Source organism: Marmota marmota, unplaced genomic scaffold (assembly GCF_001458135.2).
Source record: "Marmota marmota marmota unplaced genomic scaffold, marMar, whole genome shotgun sequence".
NCBI lineage: Eukaryota > Metazoa > Chordata > Mammalia > Rodentia > Sciuridae > Marmota > Marmota marmota.
The window spans coordinates 5770258-5788401 of NW_025999863.1; the positions used below are offsets into that span (position 1 = coordinate 5770258).

Genomic DNA, 18144 nt, shown 5'->3' on the forward strand with positions numbered 1-18144 from the left:
GGAGGAGGAGGAAGGGGGAGGAGGAGGAAGAGGAGGAGGAGGAGAAGGGACAAAGTTTCTCAACTGAGATGTCCATCAACTGATGAACAGATAAAGAAGACACGGTACGTACACTGGCATGCTACTGAGTCATTTGTGACAATCCTGTTATTTGTGACAATATGGAGAGAACTGGAGATCTCAATTGGAGAATTGGATAAGTGACAGAAGCCAGGCACAGAAAGACAAAGACTGCAAGATCTCACTCCTACGTGGAATCTAAAGAAACTGATCTCATAGAAGTCAAGAGTGGACCACTGACACGGGAGGCTGAGGCAGGAGGAGCACAGGTTCAAAGCCAGCCTCAGCAACTTAGTGAGCCTCTGTCTCAAAATAAAAAAAAAAATAAAAAGGGCTGGGGGTGTGGCTCAGTGGTTAAGAAACCTGAGCTCAGTCCCTGATACTGGGAGAAAAAAAAAAAAAAAGTCGACTGGTGGTCACCAGATGCTGGGGATGGTTGGTGGGGTGGTCAGTGGGTGCCGGGTTGCACCTAGAGAGGAGCTGGGAGTCTTGCGCACTATTCCAACGCAATGGGTGGAACCAGCACCCGGACACCCTGGCTTCTTAATTTTCATGGGACTGTGGAGGTGGGGGACTGGGATCTGATCTTGGGGAGGAAAAGGGACCCTCAGATACCTGTGGTGGTTTCTGGCTGCGCAGATGTCTTGGGCGAAGGCAGGAATGTGGTAGTTAACTCAGGAGCTGCAGAAAGAGTCACCATCAGGGAAGCACCGAGCCCCCAGGTCTGAGAGAAGCCCCCACGCCCCCTGGGCTGCACTGGGGGCCACGCGAGAACCACCGATCCCAGGTGAACCATGGACCAGAGTGAGCGGAAAGAGCACGCGCACGGCGGGTGGGGGGCAAGCCTGCGAAGGAAAGGAACCCCAGAGGGAGCCTGGGTGACAGAGAGGAGGACAAAGAGGACCCTGGGATGCACGGGCAGAGAGAAGGGACGGAGAGGAAGGAGGGATGAATGTAGGGTCAGAAGAGAAGGCAAGGAGGAGCGCGCGGAGGGGCGGTTGGAGACGTGGAGGTGGAGAAGGAAGGACAGGCGGGTGAAGGGGAATGGAGAGAGGCACTGACGGGTGGGTAGTTGGGAGGACCAGTGGGTGGCTGGGTGAATGGCTCAGTAGATGGCTGGGAGGCTCATGGGGCGGGTGGGTAGGTGGATGTGTAGGCAGATAGAGGAAGGAAGGACAACCAGGCAACTAGGCAGAAGGATGGGTATACAGATGGATGGATGGAAGGATGGACAGAAGATGTCTGAGGACCTGATGGAGAATGGACGGCTCGGTAGGCAGCCGAGTTGACCACTAGATGGCAGCACGCGCAATTTTAGCTAAAGCCACCAGGGAGCTGGCAGAGTTTGCAGCTTGACACCAAGAAGCCCCTGCTGGGCACCCCGTGGTCTTTGAGGCATAAATTACACGGCCACCCGTGTGACCTCCATCCCTAGGTTCAGAGGATGCTTGTTCAAACTTCTCCCTTAACTCGGACGAATGTGGGGAATTCAGAATCCAACGCCACGTTACAGGTGCGAGAAGAGGCCAGGGATTTAGCATCCTCCCCCCCTCCCCACTGAGACCCTGGCTCCTCCCAGGAGACCCGCCTGAGTTTGGGAAGGAAGGAGAGAAGCTGAAAAGAGCTCTGGATGCCAGGACACGTACTTGGAGGAGGCTCATCTGGACCACGCTCATTGTAACCTGGAAAAGATGTCACAGGTGAGGAGAGGGTCACATCGTGCTGCCCATGCCCACCATAAGTCTGCGTCTTTACCACTTAAGGTGGGCAGGCCCCCCCCCCCACCTGCCACACGCCTCCGTTCACCCTAGGATGTGCCCTGCCCACTTGGTGAGGACAGGGATGAGCTCTGAGCTGTCCCCAGGCTGGGGATGGAGGGGAGGGAGGGAGCAGTCGGATCAACCTCCCCACGGCCAGGCTTTGTGACTCAGAACCCCATGCAGGGACGCCCTCTTGAATTCTATCTTTTCTGGGTTCTATGCTGATGCTGGTGCCCCAGAGGTCTGGGTCCCCTCTTGGGACAGAGTCCCTGACTTCCTCCCTGGCATAGGGGACCCACTCTAGAAAGACCTTCACCCCTCATCAAGAGAAGAGAGCAGGGCAGGGGTACAGATGGGTTCCACCCCCCCCCAGGTGTCTCCAAGGAAGACTCCTCTGCGAGCTGCATATCTAGAGCAGAGCCAGGCGATGCATGTGGAAGATGGGGCTCCTTCCCTGGACCGACACCCTCGGGCTGCACCCACTCGGGGAAGCCACCCTATCTGAGCCTCGGTTTCTCCTGTAGAATAGGATTCCTCAAGGACCGGCCTTGCAGGGAGGCTGTGGGAGGCTGGATGCGGAGGCAGGGTTCGAAGTCTAAGTTTCCCCTAGAGACCCGACACTGGCATCCTCGTGGGCTGCAGGGGGGTGGGTGGGCTGAGGGCTGCTCACCATTGAGGTAGAGGCTGTCCTTGTCCAGAGAGTAGGGGCCCAGCCTGGTGATGCCACGAGTCTGCCTTCTCAGCTCGTGGAACACCTGCCGGGCGGACAGACCTGGGCCCCTGAGTGGCCGCTGGTAGGTGCAGAGGAGATTCACTTGGGTCTGCTCACCGTTCTTCACAGACCTGGGGAGGGACGGGGGAACTTTTTTTGGGGGTGACCTGGCACCTGCCCACCTGCAGTGGAGAGTGGTCACTGCCCCTCACAGCCTGCCCGTGCTTTCCCATCTCAGGAGCTCGCCGCTTGGCTACTTCTGTCTGGAAACCTCTCTCCTCCTGGCCTCCCCTTCCCCTCCTCTCCCCCTCCCCCTTCCTCCTTCAAGAGCCTCTGACGCTGGGCCCTGGGGGATCCTGCAGTCCCCGTTCTTCCCCATCACAGCCCTGGTCACTCTCGACTGGATCATAAGTCATTTGTCCCTGTTTCTTCCAGAACGTGGCCTCTTGAGGGCGGAAACTGGACTACTCTAGTTCACGGTTGTCATATGGAAGTCCCAGCACCCAGCCCATGGGCCTACCCCAACAGATGGATAAGAAAAGTGAGAAGTATTTCATACAAACGAAATATTATTCAGTCCCGAAAAGGGAGAAAAACCTGACACGTGCTATAACGTGAATGAGAACGTTTATGTCACTGGAACAAACCAGTCACCGGAAGTCTAACACTGTGTGCTGTTGCTCATCAGAGGTTCCTGGAGCTGTCGAATTCACGAGACAGAAGGAGAAAGGGGCCAGGAGCCGGGTGGGGGACAGGGAGTTAACGTTGGATGACGACAGTGTTTGGGAAGTTTTCAGTTTGGGAAGATGGAAAGCCCTGGAGACGGGTGGTGGTGACAGCTGCACATGCGTGAAGGATTGTGCACCAAAAAAATCCTCCAAAGGCCCGTTACTAAAGGCTTAGTCACCAGGTGGCGCTGTAGGCCTTTAAGAGGTCCTCAGGTTATAGGAGGTGTGCCCTCCAAGGGGAGAGTGGGGCTCCACCAATCATCTTTTTTTTTTTTGGTTCCTGGCAGGATGTAAATGGTTCATTCTGCCACACACTCCTGAAATAATTTGCCTCCTTCATCAGATGCTCAAAGCTATGGGGCTAATAATGCCATAGAGTGGAGCTTCCAAACCATGAGCCAAAAGAAACCTTGTCTTTGTGAATGAATTGCCTCAAGCATTTTGTTATAGTAATGTGAAGCTGACTAGTACAGATGGCAAATTCCATGTGCATTTTACTGCAATTTTTAAGAAGTCCCCCAAGACCCTGCAGAGCATGGACGCTGATAATGTCTTGAATCTCATCTTCTCCTTCTTTCCCTCTGGCTGCCCTCTCCAGCCACTCTGGCCTCCTTGGTCTTCCCTGAGCAGGCCAAGCTCATTCTCACCCAGGGCCTTTGCCCATGCTGTTCTCTGTGTCTGGAAGTTTTTGTGGCCATTGGGGCACAACTCAGAAGTCACCCTCACTCTATTTAATGCTCCCACACCACCTGATGACATTTGAAATCATGTTCCTTAGGTATTTATTTTCCTAATTAATATTGGTTCCTTTTTTTCTGGATGAGGACAGGGACAGTGTCTGTCTGTGTCACTTTGGTGGCTCTACCTAGCTCAGAGGAGCTATCACTTGAAGGGAAATACGAATGGGGAAGCACTTAGTAAACACCAGCAGAATGCACACTGACCCGGGACTCAGAGCACCTGCCCAGGGCATGCGGCCTCTCCTTTAGGTGACAGGGAGGTTTGGAAACACGTAGTGGTGGTGGCTGCTACAGGGGAGAACCCCACGTGAATCTGCTACAGGGGAGAACCCCATGTTCTCTGCTTCTCTTGTTCTTAACTGACTTGGAGGTCCCATGGCCGGGAAATACATTATTAGCCTGCTATGGAGGGTGCCTCTGATGCGTGGTCATAATGACAACAGTTGCCTAGGTGACTTCAGGGACCTTAGGCTGCTTTTCCTGGGAACATCGACCCTTTGCTGGGCCTGCAGGCATCCCATGGGTGACGGCCGTGGGAAGGAAAGGTGTGGCATCTCTGCCTTCATGCCGTGTCCAACTCCCTTGTGGCCTTAACCTACGGGATTCCACTCAGCTCTGCATGTGGACGTGTGTGTGTGTGTGTGTGTGTGTGTGTGTGTGTATGTGTGGTGTCCATCCAAAGTCAATGAGATCAGTATCGCAAAGAGCGATCTCCACTCCTGAGCTCCTCCCAGCACTATCGTCACAAAGGGACTCCTAATGGTCACGCAGACCGTACGTAGGACGATGGCTGCCAGGGCTGGGGGATGGGGTAGGGTGATACTGGTCAAAAGGCGCAAAGTGGTAACTAGGTAGAGAGACCTGGATTAGCTGGAAGGTGGCCATCACTTCACAGCGGATATCAACATATACAATTTTTATACGTCAAAAGTGAAGTTGTCATAAAATAAAGAACTGAAAAGCCCAAGAAGAGAACAAACTAGCACACGCCAGCCGAGGGGCGAGGCCTTTGGTGGGTGGAGGAGGGCAGGGGCTCTTCTCACCTTAGGGCCGTGACCTGGCAGCCTCTGTACTGGGCCCCCAGACTGCTCCTCTGGAACAAAGGGCTGAGCTGGAGAGGAAGAGGGGAGGCTGTGTTGGTCCAGGCAGGTGCTGCCCACCGAGGGGGGGGCATGGGGCGAGGGGAGAAGCCACTCACCAGGTGCTGCATGAGGGTGTCCGTGATGTTGAACTTGAGGGATCGGGGGCGGCGCATTTCAGACGAGTAGCGCAGGTTGCGGAGGGTGAAGTTCAGGGTGAAGGGCTCCCTGCTGACCTCCCCAGCTATAGCAGGTGGGCAAGAGGGGAAGCTGGCAGGGATGACCGTGGCCGAAGGGGGTGGCATGGGGGCCAGGTGGGGGCGGTGTGTGCCCTTGGGTGGGGCCTCCAGGGCCCCCTGTCCTGGGTCCTGGAGGAGAGCCCCAGGCCACTTCAGCCTCTGCTTCCTGCTTCACGACTTGCTACTTGCTCGAATGAGCTGTTTACATTTTTAAAATCATGCCTCAGTTTACCTTTTGACGGCAGGAAGGGAGGGTTTGTGATGGAAGCCAAGGGAGGGTGGGAATGTGGGGGAATGTGTCCCGAGAGCCCTCCCGCCCTGGGCTGGGACACTGCGATGGCCCAGGAGAGAGAGAAGGCAGGGGTGGTGCTTCCCTCTCCGAGGACAGGGGGTGTGGGAAGCCAACATCGGGTACTCACTGGTGGGGGTTAGGGCCGCGGATCCAAAGGTGTAACCTGCACAGAGAAGTGAGGCAGAGCCGAGGGTCAGCTGGGGGACCCGGAAGATCAAGGATAGAAGAGGTTTGGGGAACTGTTTTGGGGTCAAAGCAGAGGAAAGAGGCGGTGGAGGGACGTTCTGGGAGAAGGTTATCGGTCATCAGTGACCAGGTCCATCTCAAGGAAGATGGAAGTCAGACCCAGAAGGAGAGAAAGATGGGCCCAGGTCCCCCCTAGAGAGATGGAGGCTTTGCTCGAACTCTGGGAAACCCCACTCCAACGGGCAGAGGGAGCATGGCTCTGAGTCAGCCCCTCACCGTTGACGTAGAGACTGTTCCTGTCCAGACTGTAGGAGCCCAGCCGGGTGACACCATGGGTCTCATGGCTCAGCTCCCAGTACAGCCGCTCCGTGTCCAGCCGGGTGCCCACGGGGTCAGAGTGGAAGGTGCAGATCATATCCACTCCCGTGGAGGCTCCGCCATCCTCAGGCCTGGAGAAGGGGGGACATGGGGCGTGGGATGCTGAGGAGGGTCTTGAGCCATCTGGGTGTGGGGGGGAGAAGGCCGAGGGAGACACCGTGGGGCCAGCTGTCAAGGCCACAGGGGGCCTGTCCTGAGTGTGTCATCAGACGGCCTCCTGGCCCTGGGGACCCGACACATCTTGAGTAAACTGTGCAGATAGGGTGTGGGGTTGTCCTCCTGCGTCTCAGAGGAGAACCCTCCCTGAAGGCAGAGTGTCACCTGGATTTTGTACACTAAACACAGTTCCTCGTCTCAAAGCCACCGAATGCTCAGGCCTTTGCTCCCCCTGGGCAGGAAGAAGGGGTGGCGGTCCCATGGTAGGTGCTGGAGGCTCCCTGGCTGGTGCCTGAGGTCCACCCCACCCGAGTGAGCACTTCCTCCGGGCCTCACCTGAGCGAGGCCAGCCTGCAGCCGGCGTAGAGGGGGCCCACACTGGTCTTGTTGAGCAAGGTCTCGAGCTGGTGGGAAGGGACAGGAGGTTAGAGAGCCTGGCCGCAGGGTGACGCGGGCAGGGGTGAGGGGGCCGGGAGTGGCCATGGGAGGCTCTCACTTGGCGCTTCAGGATCTTCTCGGTGAAGATGAACTTCAAGGACCCTGGGTGCTCCATCTCTTCCGTGTGTTGCATGTTGGTGATGGTGAAGTTGAGGGTGACGGCTACCACGGAGGAGCCATTGACTGCAGAGGAAGAGGAAGGTGTCAGACACAGTAGCCACCCTGCCGGCCTCCGGTCCTGACTGCGGGCTGCTGGCTGTAGACGCCTGAACTGCAGCGGGGGACCTCGTGGAATCCCTAAGACTTCAGGAACCTTGTGTCATTCAGGGAGCATTTATTGAGTGCCTAATGTGTGCAAAGTTCTCTGATGGAAGTGGCAACACCATTATGCTTTTGGGGGAGGCCATGAACCATCCAGGAAGGCCACCAAGCAATGACTTAAGATGGCTTTCCAGAGAAAGCGCCATTTCAGGTGTGACCAAAAGCATGGGTAAGGGGTCCACCGTGGAGCGCGGACTCCAGGAGGGAGCAGCCGCCTGGGCAAAGGCTGGGAAGAGGAGAGAGCAAGGTGCCGCGACGCACAGGAACAGGAAGTCCTCTTATGGTGGCCGTAGGAAGGGACGATGTGAGAAGGGAAGGACCCAAAGGGGAAGGAATGACTCTGCAGAACACGGGTCTGGATGTGGCTTGCTTGCACACCAGATAGAGTCATCCAAAGATTGACGGGAACCCCACGGACAAAGGTACCTTAGGAGGGAGGTGGCAGCTGAGGTGCAGAGGGTGACGGGAGGCCAGAGTGGAGGCTGTGGGTGTCATCAGAGTGAGGCAGAGAAAGGAAGGGCTTGGGAGACCCCAGAGGGAGGAGGGGTTAGATTGGCCGCGGGGTGGACGCAGGAGGTGAGCAGGAACGGTCAAGCCTGGCTTTCTGTCTCTGCTTTTGGCAACGGAGGAGGAGGTTTGGGGGACCTTCTCCTTAGGGTGTCAGAGACCAGGGGGCCTGTGTGATGGCCGGGAGGCGAGAGGGCCACAGGTCAGTAACCTCTGTGTGGCATGGGCTGGACCCAGGATTTGGATCCTGAGACCTAGACGGTCCCTGGAATCCACAGAAATGGGTGAGTTCCTTGGGGAAGGTGAGCGAGCAACGAGAGGAATGATTAGGTGCAAACGGGTCAGTACCAATTGTACTGGAGCAAAGAGAAGCCTGCATCCTGGAGATGCTGCCTTCCCACCTGGGGCAGGCGGAGCCAGAGAGGGTGCTAAGAAGAATGCGGTGGTCATGGCTGCCGAGGAAAAAGGCCAGGAAGGAGACCCAAGGTGTGCTACCTCTTTAAGGGAACGGGGTGATTGCCGTGCATGCATTTGTGCCTTTCTCTGTACCCCATACAGTCTGGAGTCGGGGCCTCCTCCCTGGGGATATGTGTGCAGGGGTAGGCGACTTTGCCACCCCGATTCAGTCCCCATTCCTATGCATCTCCTCTGGACTCTTCCCCATCCAAAGAGTGGGTAATCAGGGAGGGCCGGCTGGTTGAGGAGCTCCCAGTTTGGGGGGCAGGGTGGAACCCAGGGATCTGGACTACTATGATTCACAAAATGAAGACAGAGCCCTCACCTGGAAAGGGTCAAAGTTCACTCCTAACCCCAGAGCGGCCGAGGCTTTACTTCAAGGACCGTCCTGGATGGAAGCTAACTTAGGATCTGCCGCAGCAGGGAAGGACAGCTGCATCCCAGCCCGGCCCTTGACCAGAGAGTGGATCCTCTAACTGCAGAAGTTGGGGGAACATACCCCAAGTGCTGGGCTGGGGCCTCCACCATCCAGGAGATGCTCGGGAGGAGATGCCGGGGTCTGGGAACTAGCAGGTACAGCTCCCTGTACATACTGGGTTGGACGGGGCTGGGATTGGGAGTGGAGGCAAGGAGCCCTGGCCTTGAAGGGCTTGGACCAGGCAGAAGGTTACAAGAGTGAGAGCTGAGAGAGACCCAGAATACTCACAGCTGGAGGTAGTGGGCAAGGCCTGGCGGGTATAGCCTGTACAGGTAGAAGGAGAAAGAGTTAGAGGGAAGGGCATCAGAGAAGAGAGAAAGACCGTGCAGAACTCACGGAACTGCTGTGAGAGATGGCAGCCCCTCACCATCAACATAGAGACTGTCCTTATCCAGGGTGTAGGGCCCCAGCTGGGAGATGCCCTGGGTGAGCTGGCTCAGTTCCTCGTACAACTGCTTTCTGTCCAGTCCCACACTTGTGGGGCCTGGGCGGTGGGTACAAGCAGCATCCACTCTGGTGGCAGCCCCATCCTTCTCTGGCCTGGGAAGAGCAAGTAAGAGAGACAGCTGTAAGTCGAGAGCCCAGGAAGGGGTCCTGAGTTTTGGGGGAGCAGGTCAGGAGGCAGCCAGAGGCAAAGACAAGTGTGGCAGAGAAGTGAGAGGCCAGACTAAGATCCTGTGAGGGACACTGAGGGCAGAGTCATGGACTCAGGAGTCTTTATTAAATGGCGAGACTTTGAGCCTGCATCCCATGGCACGTGGGCAGGAGTCAGACGCTGGGGACCAGAGAAGAGGTGCAGCTGCTGATTAAAACGGGCGGAGAATACAAGTTCGTGCTGAGAGAGAAATTGACACTCAGAGAAAATGTCCTCATTGGGAAAGGGAGCAGAGTGAGATTTCAGAAGGACGACCATCACGTGGGAGATCCAGTATGGTTGATGGATTCTACAAAATCCAGGGGTGGGGCGGGGAGTTGAGGGGTGAAGTTGTAGTTTTAGGACACTCCTGGTGCTACAGCCAACACCTCCTGAATTCCACCTCTACTGAAGACAGCCAGAGGAGTGAAGGAAGGAAGTGACCAAACTCCTGAGCTGGGGAGCACTTGAGGAAGTCATAGACTGGTACTGGAAGCACTCACCTGAGCAAAGTCAGTCTGCAGCCAGAGTACAGGGGACCCACACTGGTGTTCGTGAACAAGGGTCCGAGCTGTGGAGGAGAGAGAGGGGGGAGTGGGTCAGCTGAGAGGTGGGCAATGGCACCATTGGTGGGTGTGGGGATCCTGGAGGATACAGGTGCATCAGAGGGTGGGACACAGGCAGGCTGGCTCCAGTGGGCAGGACCCGAGTGGGACAGGCACTGTGCTCACCAGCTGCTGCAGGACCTTCTGAGTGGTGTTGAAGGTCAAGGACCCTGGGGGCTGCATGTCGTCCTCGTAGCGCAGGTTGGTGATGGTGAAGTTGAGGGTGAAGGACTCCAGGGGAGGTCCTGAGACTGCATCAGGGGAGGGAGAGGAGAGATACTCTGAGTAAAGTCTGCAGTGAACAAAGTGGGCAGGCAGGGTCTGTGGCCATAGTCCTTACACCATGGAGCACATTGCTTGAGAAGTTTGCAATGGCTGAGGGTCCTTGGTGCCTAATGCCTAAACCAAGCCTTGATTGTCACATGCTACAAGCAGGAGGGAAGGATCTGGAAGCTACAAATCTCTGATGAAAGAAGTTATTACACACTTCTATTTTTTTATGAATTTTTGAACCTACCTTTGTCTGTTTTCCAGCCAAACGACATTTAATGACCTTGGTGTGTGTCCAGGCAACAACACAAGGTGATCAGAGCTGAGACCTATCCCACTGGCTTTCCAGCCTGTGACCTGGATCCTACCCTCCCTAATAGCTGGAGATGTGGGCAGGGTCTGCTAAATGCCCTTGTCGTCAAGGGACCATGACAGGGTCACTGTGGACTCACCACTGAGCGTAGTTGCTGTGGCCTGGTGGGTGTAACCTGCAGCAGGAGAGGGGGAGAGAGGCGCAGGGGAGAATGAATATGAACGTGTGAGTGGGTAAGGACGAAGTCCACCCAGACGTGGAGGACGCGGGCTCTACCCTACAGCACAGCACGGGTGGCCCCTGCTCACCATTGACATAGAGACTGTTCTGGTCCAGGGCGTAGGGGCCCAGCTGGGTGATGCCATGGGTCAGCTGGCTCAGCTCCCAGTACAGCTTCTCCCTGTCCAGCTTGGGGCCCACGGGGTCAGGACAGTAGGTGCAGACAGCGTCCACCCTGGTGGCTGACCCATCCTTCTCAGACCTGGGGAGAGCAGGGGGCATGAGTGCATTTTCAGAGAAAGGTCCAGAGATACCTCTGATTAGGGCAGAAAAGTGACAGAGAAAATGAGGAGGCCCTGCAAGGGTGGGAAGCCAGCCTGGTCATCCTGTGCACTGACTTCTGGACGGCCTCCCCCTGGGAGAAGAATCAGCTGAAGGGAAAATGTTCCTGATGTTTGAGAATAAAAATGCAACCTCATGGCTTGGGGACAGGTGAGTCCCAGTGAGACAGTTGGAGAACTGGGGTTGTGCATTAAGGCAAATGTAGAAAGTGTGTCTGTCACAAGATACATCCTGGCAACAAAATCCATCATCTATAGGAAAAGCCCTTGTTGTAAAAGGGAGAAGGGAGGGAGGGGACGAGGGTCAGTCATGCTGATGCACAGAATTTGAGACAGCTCAGACCTTCTGAGTGGTGTTGAAGGGTTAAGGGAGGCCTTGGTGCTGGAGCTGGTGCCTCCTGAGGCCATCTCTGAGGAGGACAGGAAGGACAGGGGGGCAGGAAGGAAGCACTCACACTGCTTGGGCCTGGGAGCACCAGTGACTCTAAGTCTCACCTGAGCAAAGTCAGTCTGCAGCCAGAGTACAGGGGACCCACACTGGTGTTCGTGAACAAGGGTCCGAGCTGTGGAGGAGAGAGAGGGGGGAGTGGGTCAGCTGAGAGGTGGGCAATGGCACCATTGGTGGGTGTGGGGATCCTGGAGGATACAGGTGCATCAGAGGGTGGGACACAGGCAGGCTGGCTCCAGTGGGCAGGACCCGAGTGGGACAGGCACTGTGCTCACCAGCTGCTGCAGGACCTTCTGAGTGGTGTTGAAGGTCAAGGACCCTGGGGGCTGCATGTCGTCCTCGTAGCGCAGGTTGGTGATGGTGAAGTTGAGGGTGAAGGACTCCAGGGGAGGTCCTGAGACTGCATCAGGGGAGGGAGAGGAGAGATACTCTGAGTAAAGTCTGCAGTGAACAAAGTGGGCAGGCAGGGTCTGTGGCCATAGTCCTTACACCATGGAGCACATTGCTTGAGAAGTTTGCAATGGCTGAGGGTCCTTGGTGCCTAATGCCTAAACCAAGCCTTGATTGTCACATGCTACAAGCAGGAGGGAAGGATCTGGAAGCTACAAATCTCTGATGAAAGAAGTTATTACACACTTCTATTTTTTTATGAATTTTTGAACCTACCTTTGTCTGTTTTCCAGCCAAACGACATTTAATGACCTTGGTGTGTGTCCAGGCAACAACACAAGGTGATCAGAGCTGAGACCTATCCCACTGGCTTTCCAGCCTGTGACCTGGATCCTACCCTCCCTAATAGCTGGAGATGTGGGCAGGGTCTGCTAAATGCCCTTGTCGTCAAGGGACCATGACAGGGTCACTGTGGACTCACCACTGAGCGTAGTTGCTGTGGCCTGGTGGGTGTAACCTGCAGCAGGAGAGGGGGAGAGAGGCGCAGGGGAGAATGAATATGAACGTGTGAGTGGGTAAGGACGAAGTCCACCCAGACGTGGAGGACGCGGGCTCTACCCTACAGCACAGCACGGGTGGCCCCTGCTCACCATTGACATAGAGACTGTTCTGGTCCAGGGCGTAGGGGCCCAGCTGGGTGATGCCATGGGTCAGCTGGCTCAGCTCCCAGTACAGCTTCTCCCTGTCCAGCTTGGGGCCCACGGGGTCAGGACAGTAGGTGCAGACAGCGTCCACCCTGGTGGCTGACCCATCCTTCTCAGACCTGGGGAGAGCAGGGGGCATGAGTGCATTTTCAGAGAAAGGTCCAGAGATACCTCTGATTAGGGCAGAAAAGTGACAGAGAAAATGAGGAGGCCCTGCAAGGGTGGGAAGCCAGCCTGGTCATCCTGTGCACTGACTTCTGGACGGCCTCCCCCTGGGAGAAGAATCAGCTGAAGGGAAAATGTTCCTGATGTTTGAGAATAAAAATGCAACCTCATGGCTTGGGGACAGGTGAGTCCCAGTGAGACAGTTGGAGAACTGGGGTTGTGCATTAAGGCAAATGTAGAAAGTGTGTCTGTCACAAGATACATCCTGGCAACAAAATCCATCATCTATAGGAAAAGCCCTTGTTGTAAAAGGGAGAAGGGAGGGAGGGGACGAGGGTCAGTCATGCTGATGGACAGAATTAGAGACAGGTCAGGAGGAGAGAGTGGAAGGGTTAAAGGAGGCCTTGTGGCTAGAGCCTGTTAGAGCCTACTAACAGGAGGTCTCGCTGAGTGACTGTCATTTCCTTCCCATTCTCAGAAGAGGCTTTGTAGGTCACTTTTGTAGTGACCTGGATATTGACTGCCCCGATCCTCAAAATAGCAAAATTGTCTTCAGACGTAGGTGTGTTGCCCATGGATTGAGCTACGCTCACCTGTTCCTTTGTGATGTTACCCCTTTGCCCTGTTTGGAATAGAATGTTCCTTGGGAATGCCCTTTGTGTGACCCCTTCTCTTGTTCTGCCTTTGGGTGTGGCCTTCCTAGATGTCAGTCAACCTGCTGACAGCAGACATCAGGAAATTAGACTCAGCCCCCTGAATACTGACCCCAGCTTCATTTGAGTGGCTTTACCTCAATAAAATATTAACCAGGAGCTTACTCTCTCTTTCTGGGGACCCTGAAAGTCAGAGGAGGGGTCACAGGACCCCCAAAGAAAACGGCATCTTGTCTCTTGTGTGTTTATTTCACGCAGCCATTTCCCCTGGAGTGACCCTGAGTGTTTTTGTTGCAAGGAACCCAACAGGAGCTGACACCTCCTGAGACCATCTCTGTGGAGGACAGGAAGGACAGGGGGGCAGGAAGGAAGCACCCACATTGCTTGGGCCTGGGAGCACCAGTGACTCTAAGTCTCACCTGAGCAAAGTCAGTCTGCAGCCAGAGTACAGGGGACCCACACTGGTGTTCTTGAACAAGGGTCCGAGCTGTGGAGGAGACAGAGGGGGGGAGTGGGTCAGCTGAGAGGTGGGCAATTGCATCATTGGTGGGTGAGGGGATCCTGGAGGATACAGGTGCATTAGAGGGTGGGACAGAGGCAGGCTGGCTCCAGTGGGCAGGACCAGAGTGGGACAGGCACTGTGCTCACCAGGTGCTTCAGGACCTTCTGAGTGGTGTTGAAGGTCAAGGACCCTGGGGGCTGCATGTCGTCCTCGTAGCGCAGGTTGGTGATGGTGAAGTTGAGGGTGAAGGACTCCAGGGGAGGTCCTGAGACTGCATCAGGGAAGGGAGAGGAGAGGTCCCCTGAGTCAGGTCTGGGGTGGACAATATGGGCATGCAGGGTCTGTGGCCATAGTCTTTACACCAAGGAGCACACAAGTTGAGAAGTTTGCAATGGCTGAGGATCCTTGGTGCCTAATGTCTAAACGAAGCCTTGATTCTCACATGCTACAAGCAAGGAGGGAAGGGTCTGCAAGCTACAAAGCTCTGATGAAATAGTTTATCACACACCTCTATTTTTTATTAATTTTTGTAGTACTTTTGTCTTTTTTTACACCCAAACAACGTTTAATGTCCTTGGTGTGTGTCCAGGCAACAACACGAGGTGATCAGAGCTGAGACCTATCCCACTGGCTTTCCAGCCTGTGACCTGGATCCTACCCTCCCTGACAGCTGGAGATGTGGGCAGGGTCTGCTAAATGCCCTTGTCGTCAAGGGACCATGACAGGGTCACTGTGGACTCACCAGTGGGCGTAGTTGCTGTGGCCTGGTGGGTGTAACCTGCAGCAGGAGAGGGGGAGAGAGGCGCAGGGGAGAATGAATATGAACGTGTGAGTGGGTAAGGACGAAGTCCACCCAGACGTGGAGGACGCGGGCTCTACCCTACAGCACAGCACGGGTGGCCCCTGCTCACCATTGACATAGAGACTGTTCTGGTCCAGGGCGTAGGGGCCCAGCTGGGTGATGCCGTGGGTCAGCTGGCTCAGCTCCCAGTACAGCTTCTCCCTGTCCAGCTTGGGGCCCACGGGGTCAGGACGGTAGGTGCAGACAGCGTCCACCCTGGTGGCTGATCCATCCTTCTCAGACCTGGGGAGAGCAGGGGGCATGAGTGCATTTTCAGAGAAAGGTCCAGAGATACCTCTGATTAGGGCAGAAAAGTGACAGAGAAAATGAGGAGGCCCTGCAAGGGTGGGAAGCCAGCCTGGTCATCCTGTGCACTGACTTCTGGACGGCCTCCCCCTGGGAGAGGAGTTGGCTGACGGGAAAACGTTCCTGAAGGTGGAGAATAAAAATCCAACCTTATGGCTTGGGGACAGGTGGGTCCCAGGTGGGACAGGTGGAGAACTGAGGTTGTGGTTTAAGGCAAATATAGAAAGTGTGTCTGTCACAAGATACATCCTGGTAAGGGAATCCATCATCTAAAGGAAATGCCCTTCTTGTAAAAGGGCGAAGGGAGGGAGGGGACGAGGGTCAGTCATGCTGATGGACAGAATTTGAGACAGGTCAGGAGGGGGAAGTGGAAGGGTTAAGGGAGGTCTTGGTGCTGGAGCTGGTGCCTCCTGAGGCCATCTCTGAGGAGGACAGGAAGGACAGGGGGGCAGGAAGGAAGCACCCACACTGCTTGGGCCTGGGAGCACCAGTGACTCTAAGTCTCACCTGAGCAAAGTCAGTCTGCAGCCAGAGTACAGGGGACCCACACTGGTGTTCGTGAACAAGGGTCCGAGCTGTGGAGGAGAGAGAGGGGGGAGTGGGTCAGCTGAGAGGTGGGCAATGGCACCATTGGTGGGTGTGGGGATCCTGGAGGATACAGGTGCATCAGAGGGTGGGACACAGGCAGGCTGGCTCCAGTGGGCAGGACCCGAGTGGGACAGGCACTGTGCTCACCAGCTGCTGCAGAGTCTTCTCTGTGCTGTTGAAAATCCAAGACCCTGGGGGCTGCATGTCGTCCTCGTAGCGCAGGTTGGTGATGGTGAAGTTGAGGGTGAAGGACTCCAGGCGAAGTCCTGAGGCTGCATCCATGGAGGGAGTCAAGAGGTCCCCTTGAGTCAGGTCTGGGTAGACATAGTGGACAGACAGGGTCTGTGGCCATGGTCCTTAAATCAGGGACCCTCCCACTTAGATTACAGCAAGCCCTGGGAGTTCTTGGGTCCCAACCCCTAAATCAGTTGTGGTCCATCCTGGATTATCACACACTGCAGGCCATGAAGGAACAATCTGGAAACCAGAAAGCTCTGATGGAAGAATTTTTTAAATACTTATATTTTTCCCATCAAATTCTGCACCTCCTTTTTTTCGTTCATCCACCCAAATTACATTTAATGACCTTGGTGTGTGTCCAGGCAACAACGCAAGGTCATCAGAGCTGAGACCTATCCCACTGGCTTTCCAGCCTGTGACCTGGTTCCTGTCCTCCCTGACAGCTGGAAACGTATGTAGGCAGGGGTCTGCTGCTTGACCCCCGGAAGTCAAGGGATTTCACTGTGTAGACTCACCACTGGGAGTAGTTGCTGTGGCCTGGTGGGTGTAACCTGCAGCAGGAGAGGGGGAGAGAGGGGAGTGGGGAGAATGAATATATGAGTTGTGAGTTGGTGAGGACCCAGGCAGCGTAGACCTGGAGGACGCCCCGGGCTCTACCACACAGCAGAACAGATGGCCGCTGCTCACCATTGACATAGAGACTGTTCCTCTCCAGGGTGTAGGGGCCCAGCTGGGTGATGCCGTGGGTCAGCTGGCTCAGCTCCCAGTACAGCTGCTTTATGTCCAGCTTGGAGCCCACAGGGTCGGGACGGTAGTTACAGACTGCATCCACCCTGGTGGCCAATCCATCTTTCCTGGGTCTGGATAGGAAGGGCGAGAGGAATGACATTAAACAGCTCTTCATGGAGGGGTTCTTTGGTTCTTGGGGACAGGGGAGGAAGGGGCACTGATATGAGAAGCCTGACAGAGAGGGGAATTAGGAGACCCAGAGCCTCCAAGTGCAGTGATTTCTGGCCACTCCGCGCTGGTCTGGGGAGAAACGTTACGTCATGAGGCAGAAACCTGCGTCCTCATGGCGTGGGCCAGCTAAGCTCCCACCCGAGGCAGGTGGAATCTGCAACTGGACTCAATCAAGCAGTCTTAACAGAAATTTCGGGCAGAATTGGAAGCCTAAGTGAAGGCCCATCCTGTGGAACGTTCAGAGGGGAAAGTCTTAATTTAGAAAATGTGACTTGGTGGGGTCCCATCCAGCTACTGGGCTTTGCAGAATTCCAGGACTTATCGGGGAGAAGGTGGTAGAATCGGAACACATCTTGGTTACCCAGAGGATGCCGTAATACCCGAGGATGTCCAAAAGGGAGTGCAGGAGGAAGATGACCCCATTGCCTGGTTTGGGAACACGTGGGACATCTGTTGGCTGTGGCTCTAAGGTCTCACCTGAGCAAAATCACTTTGCAGTCAGAGTACAAGGGACCCACGCTGGTGTTTTTGAACAAGGGCCCTAGCTATGGAAGAGAGAGTAAGAGATTAGGAGACGCATGGCTCCATGCTCATCCTTGACAGGGGTCGTCCTCAGTGAAGGAGGCTTAGGGTACGGGGAGAGGGGAGTGACCAGTGGGAAGGGCAGCAGTGACTGGATGGGGCTTGAGGGATGTGGGCAGGGCAGGAATGAGTGGAGACGGGGGCTGGATGCTCTCACCTGGAGCTGCAGAGCCTTCTCTGTGGTCTTGAAGGTCAAGGACCCTGGGGGCTGCATGTCCTCCTTGTACTGCAGGTTGGTGATGGTGAAGTTGATGGTGATGGACTCCAGGGCCAGTCCCATCACTACAGCAGAAAAGAGGAGAGGGGAGAGCCCACACTGAGTCAGGCCTCGGGTGGATATAGCAGGCAGGCAGGTCTGTGGCCACAGGCCTGACACCAGTGACCGTCACACTGGAGACCAGAGCAGTGGACAAGGGTCCTGGGGGCCTAATGCCTGAATCACCAGTGTGGCCTATGCTGGGTCATCACATACTGCGGGTAAAGAGGGCACAATGTGGCAGTTCTTATTTGCAGCAATTCTAGTGAGTTGTCCCGTTATTTCTTTCATCTCTCCACCCAATTATCATTCAGTGACATTTCTCTGTTTCCAAGGAAATATGGCCAGAAGTGTCCAATGACACGGTGGTGATAATATGATTGCAAGGACTTCCCAGCCTGTGACCCCAACTTCTTCCTTCCTGGGCCACTGGTGATGAGGTCAGGGCTTAGTGCTTCCTTCTCTGGCTGTGGCTGGGGGACTTCAGAGGGCTACTGACTACTCACCACTGGTGGTGGTCATTGCAGTCCGGTGGGTGTAACCTGCAGAGAGCCAGAGAGAGTGAGTGTGAGGAGGTGCTGGGAGGGGAGGAGGACT

The 18144-nt window shown here is 55.5% G+C and overlaps 1 protein-coding gene across 1 annotated transcript in view; it reads right to left on the minus strand.

Annotated features, from left to right (window-relative positions):
- Muc16 (mucin 16, cell surface associated) overlaps positions 1-18144 on the minus strand; it is a 94392-nt gene that overhangs the window by 9750 nt on the left and 66498 nt on the right. Inside the window, 30 exon segments of the mRNA XM_048811108.1 lie at positions 676-741; positions 1707-1742; positions 2491-2663; positions 5044-5111; positions 5199-5323; positions 5738-5773; positions 6073-6245; positions 6667-6734; positions 6827-6951; positions 8759-8794; positions 8898-9070; positions 9668-9735; positions 9896-10020; positions 10492-10527; positions 10661-10833; positions 11408-11475; positions 11636-11760; positions 12232-12267; positions 12401-12573; positions 13692-13759; positions 13921-14045; positions 14517-14552; positions 14686-14858; positions 15429-15496; positions 15657-15823; positions 16265-16300; positions 16437-16609; positions 17187-17254; positions 17449-17573; positions 18054-18089. Of these exon segments, the coding sequence (XP_048667065.1) occupies positions 676-741; positions 1707-1742; positions 2491-2663; positions 5044-5111; positions 5199-5323; positions 5738-5773; positions 6073-6245; positions 6667-6734; positions 6827-6951; positions 8759-8794; positions 8898-9070; positions 9668-9735; positions 9896-10020; positions 10492-10527; positions 10661-10833; positions 11408-11475; positions 11636-11760; positions 12232-12267; positions 12401-12573; positions 13692-13759; positions 13921-14045; positions 14517-14552; positions 14686-14858; positions 15429-15496; positions 15657-15823; positions 16265-16300; positions 16437-16609; positions 17187-17254; positions 17449-17573; positions 18054-18089 (2958 nt within the window).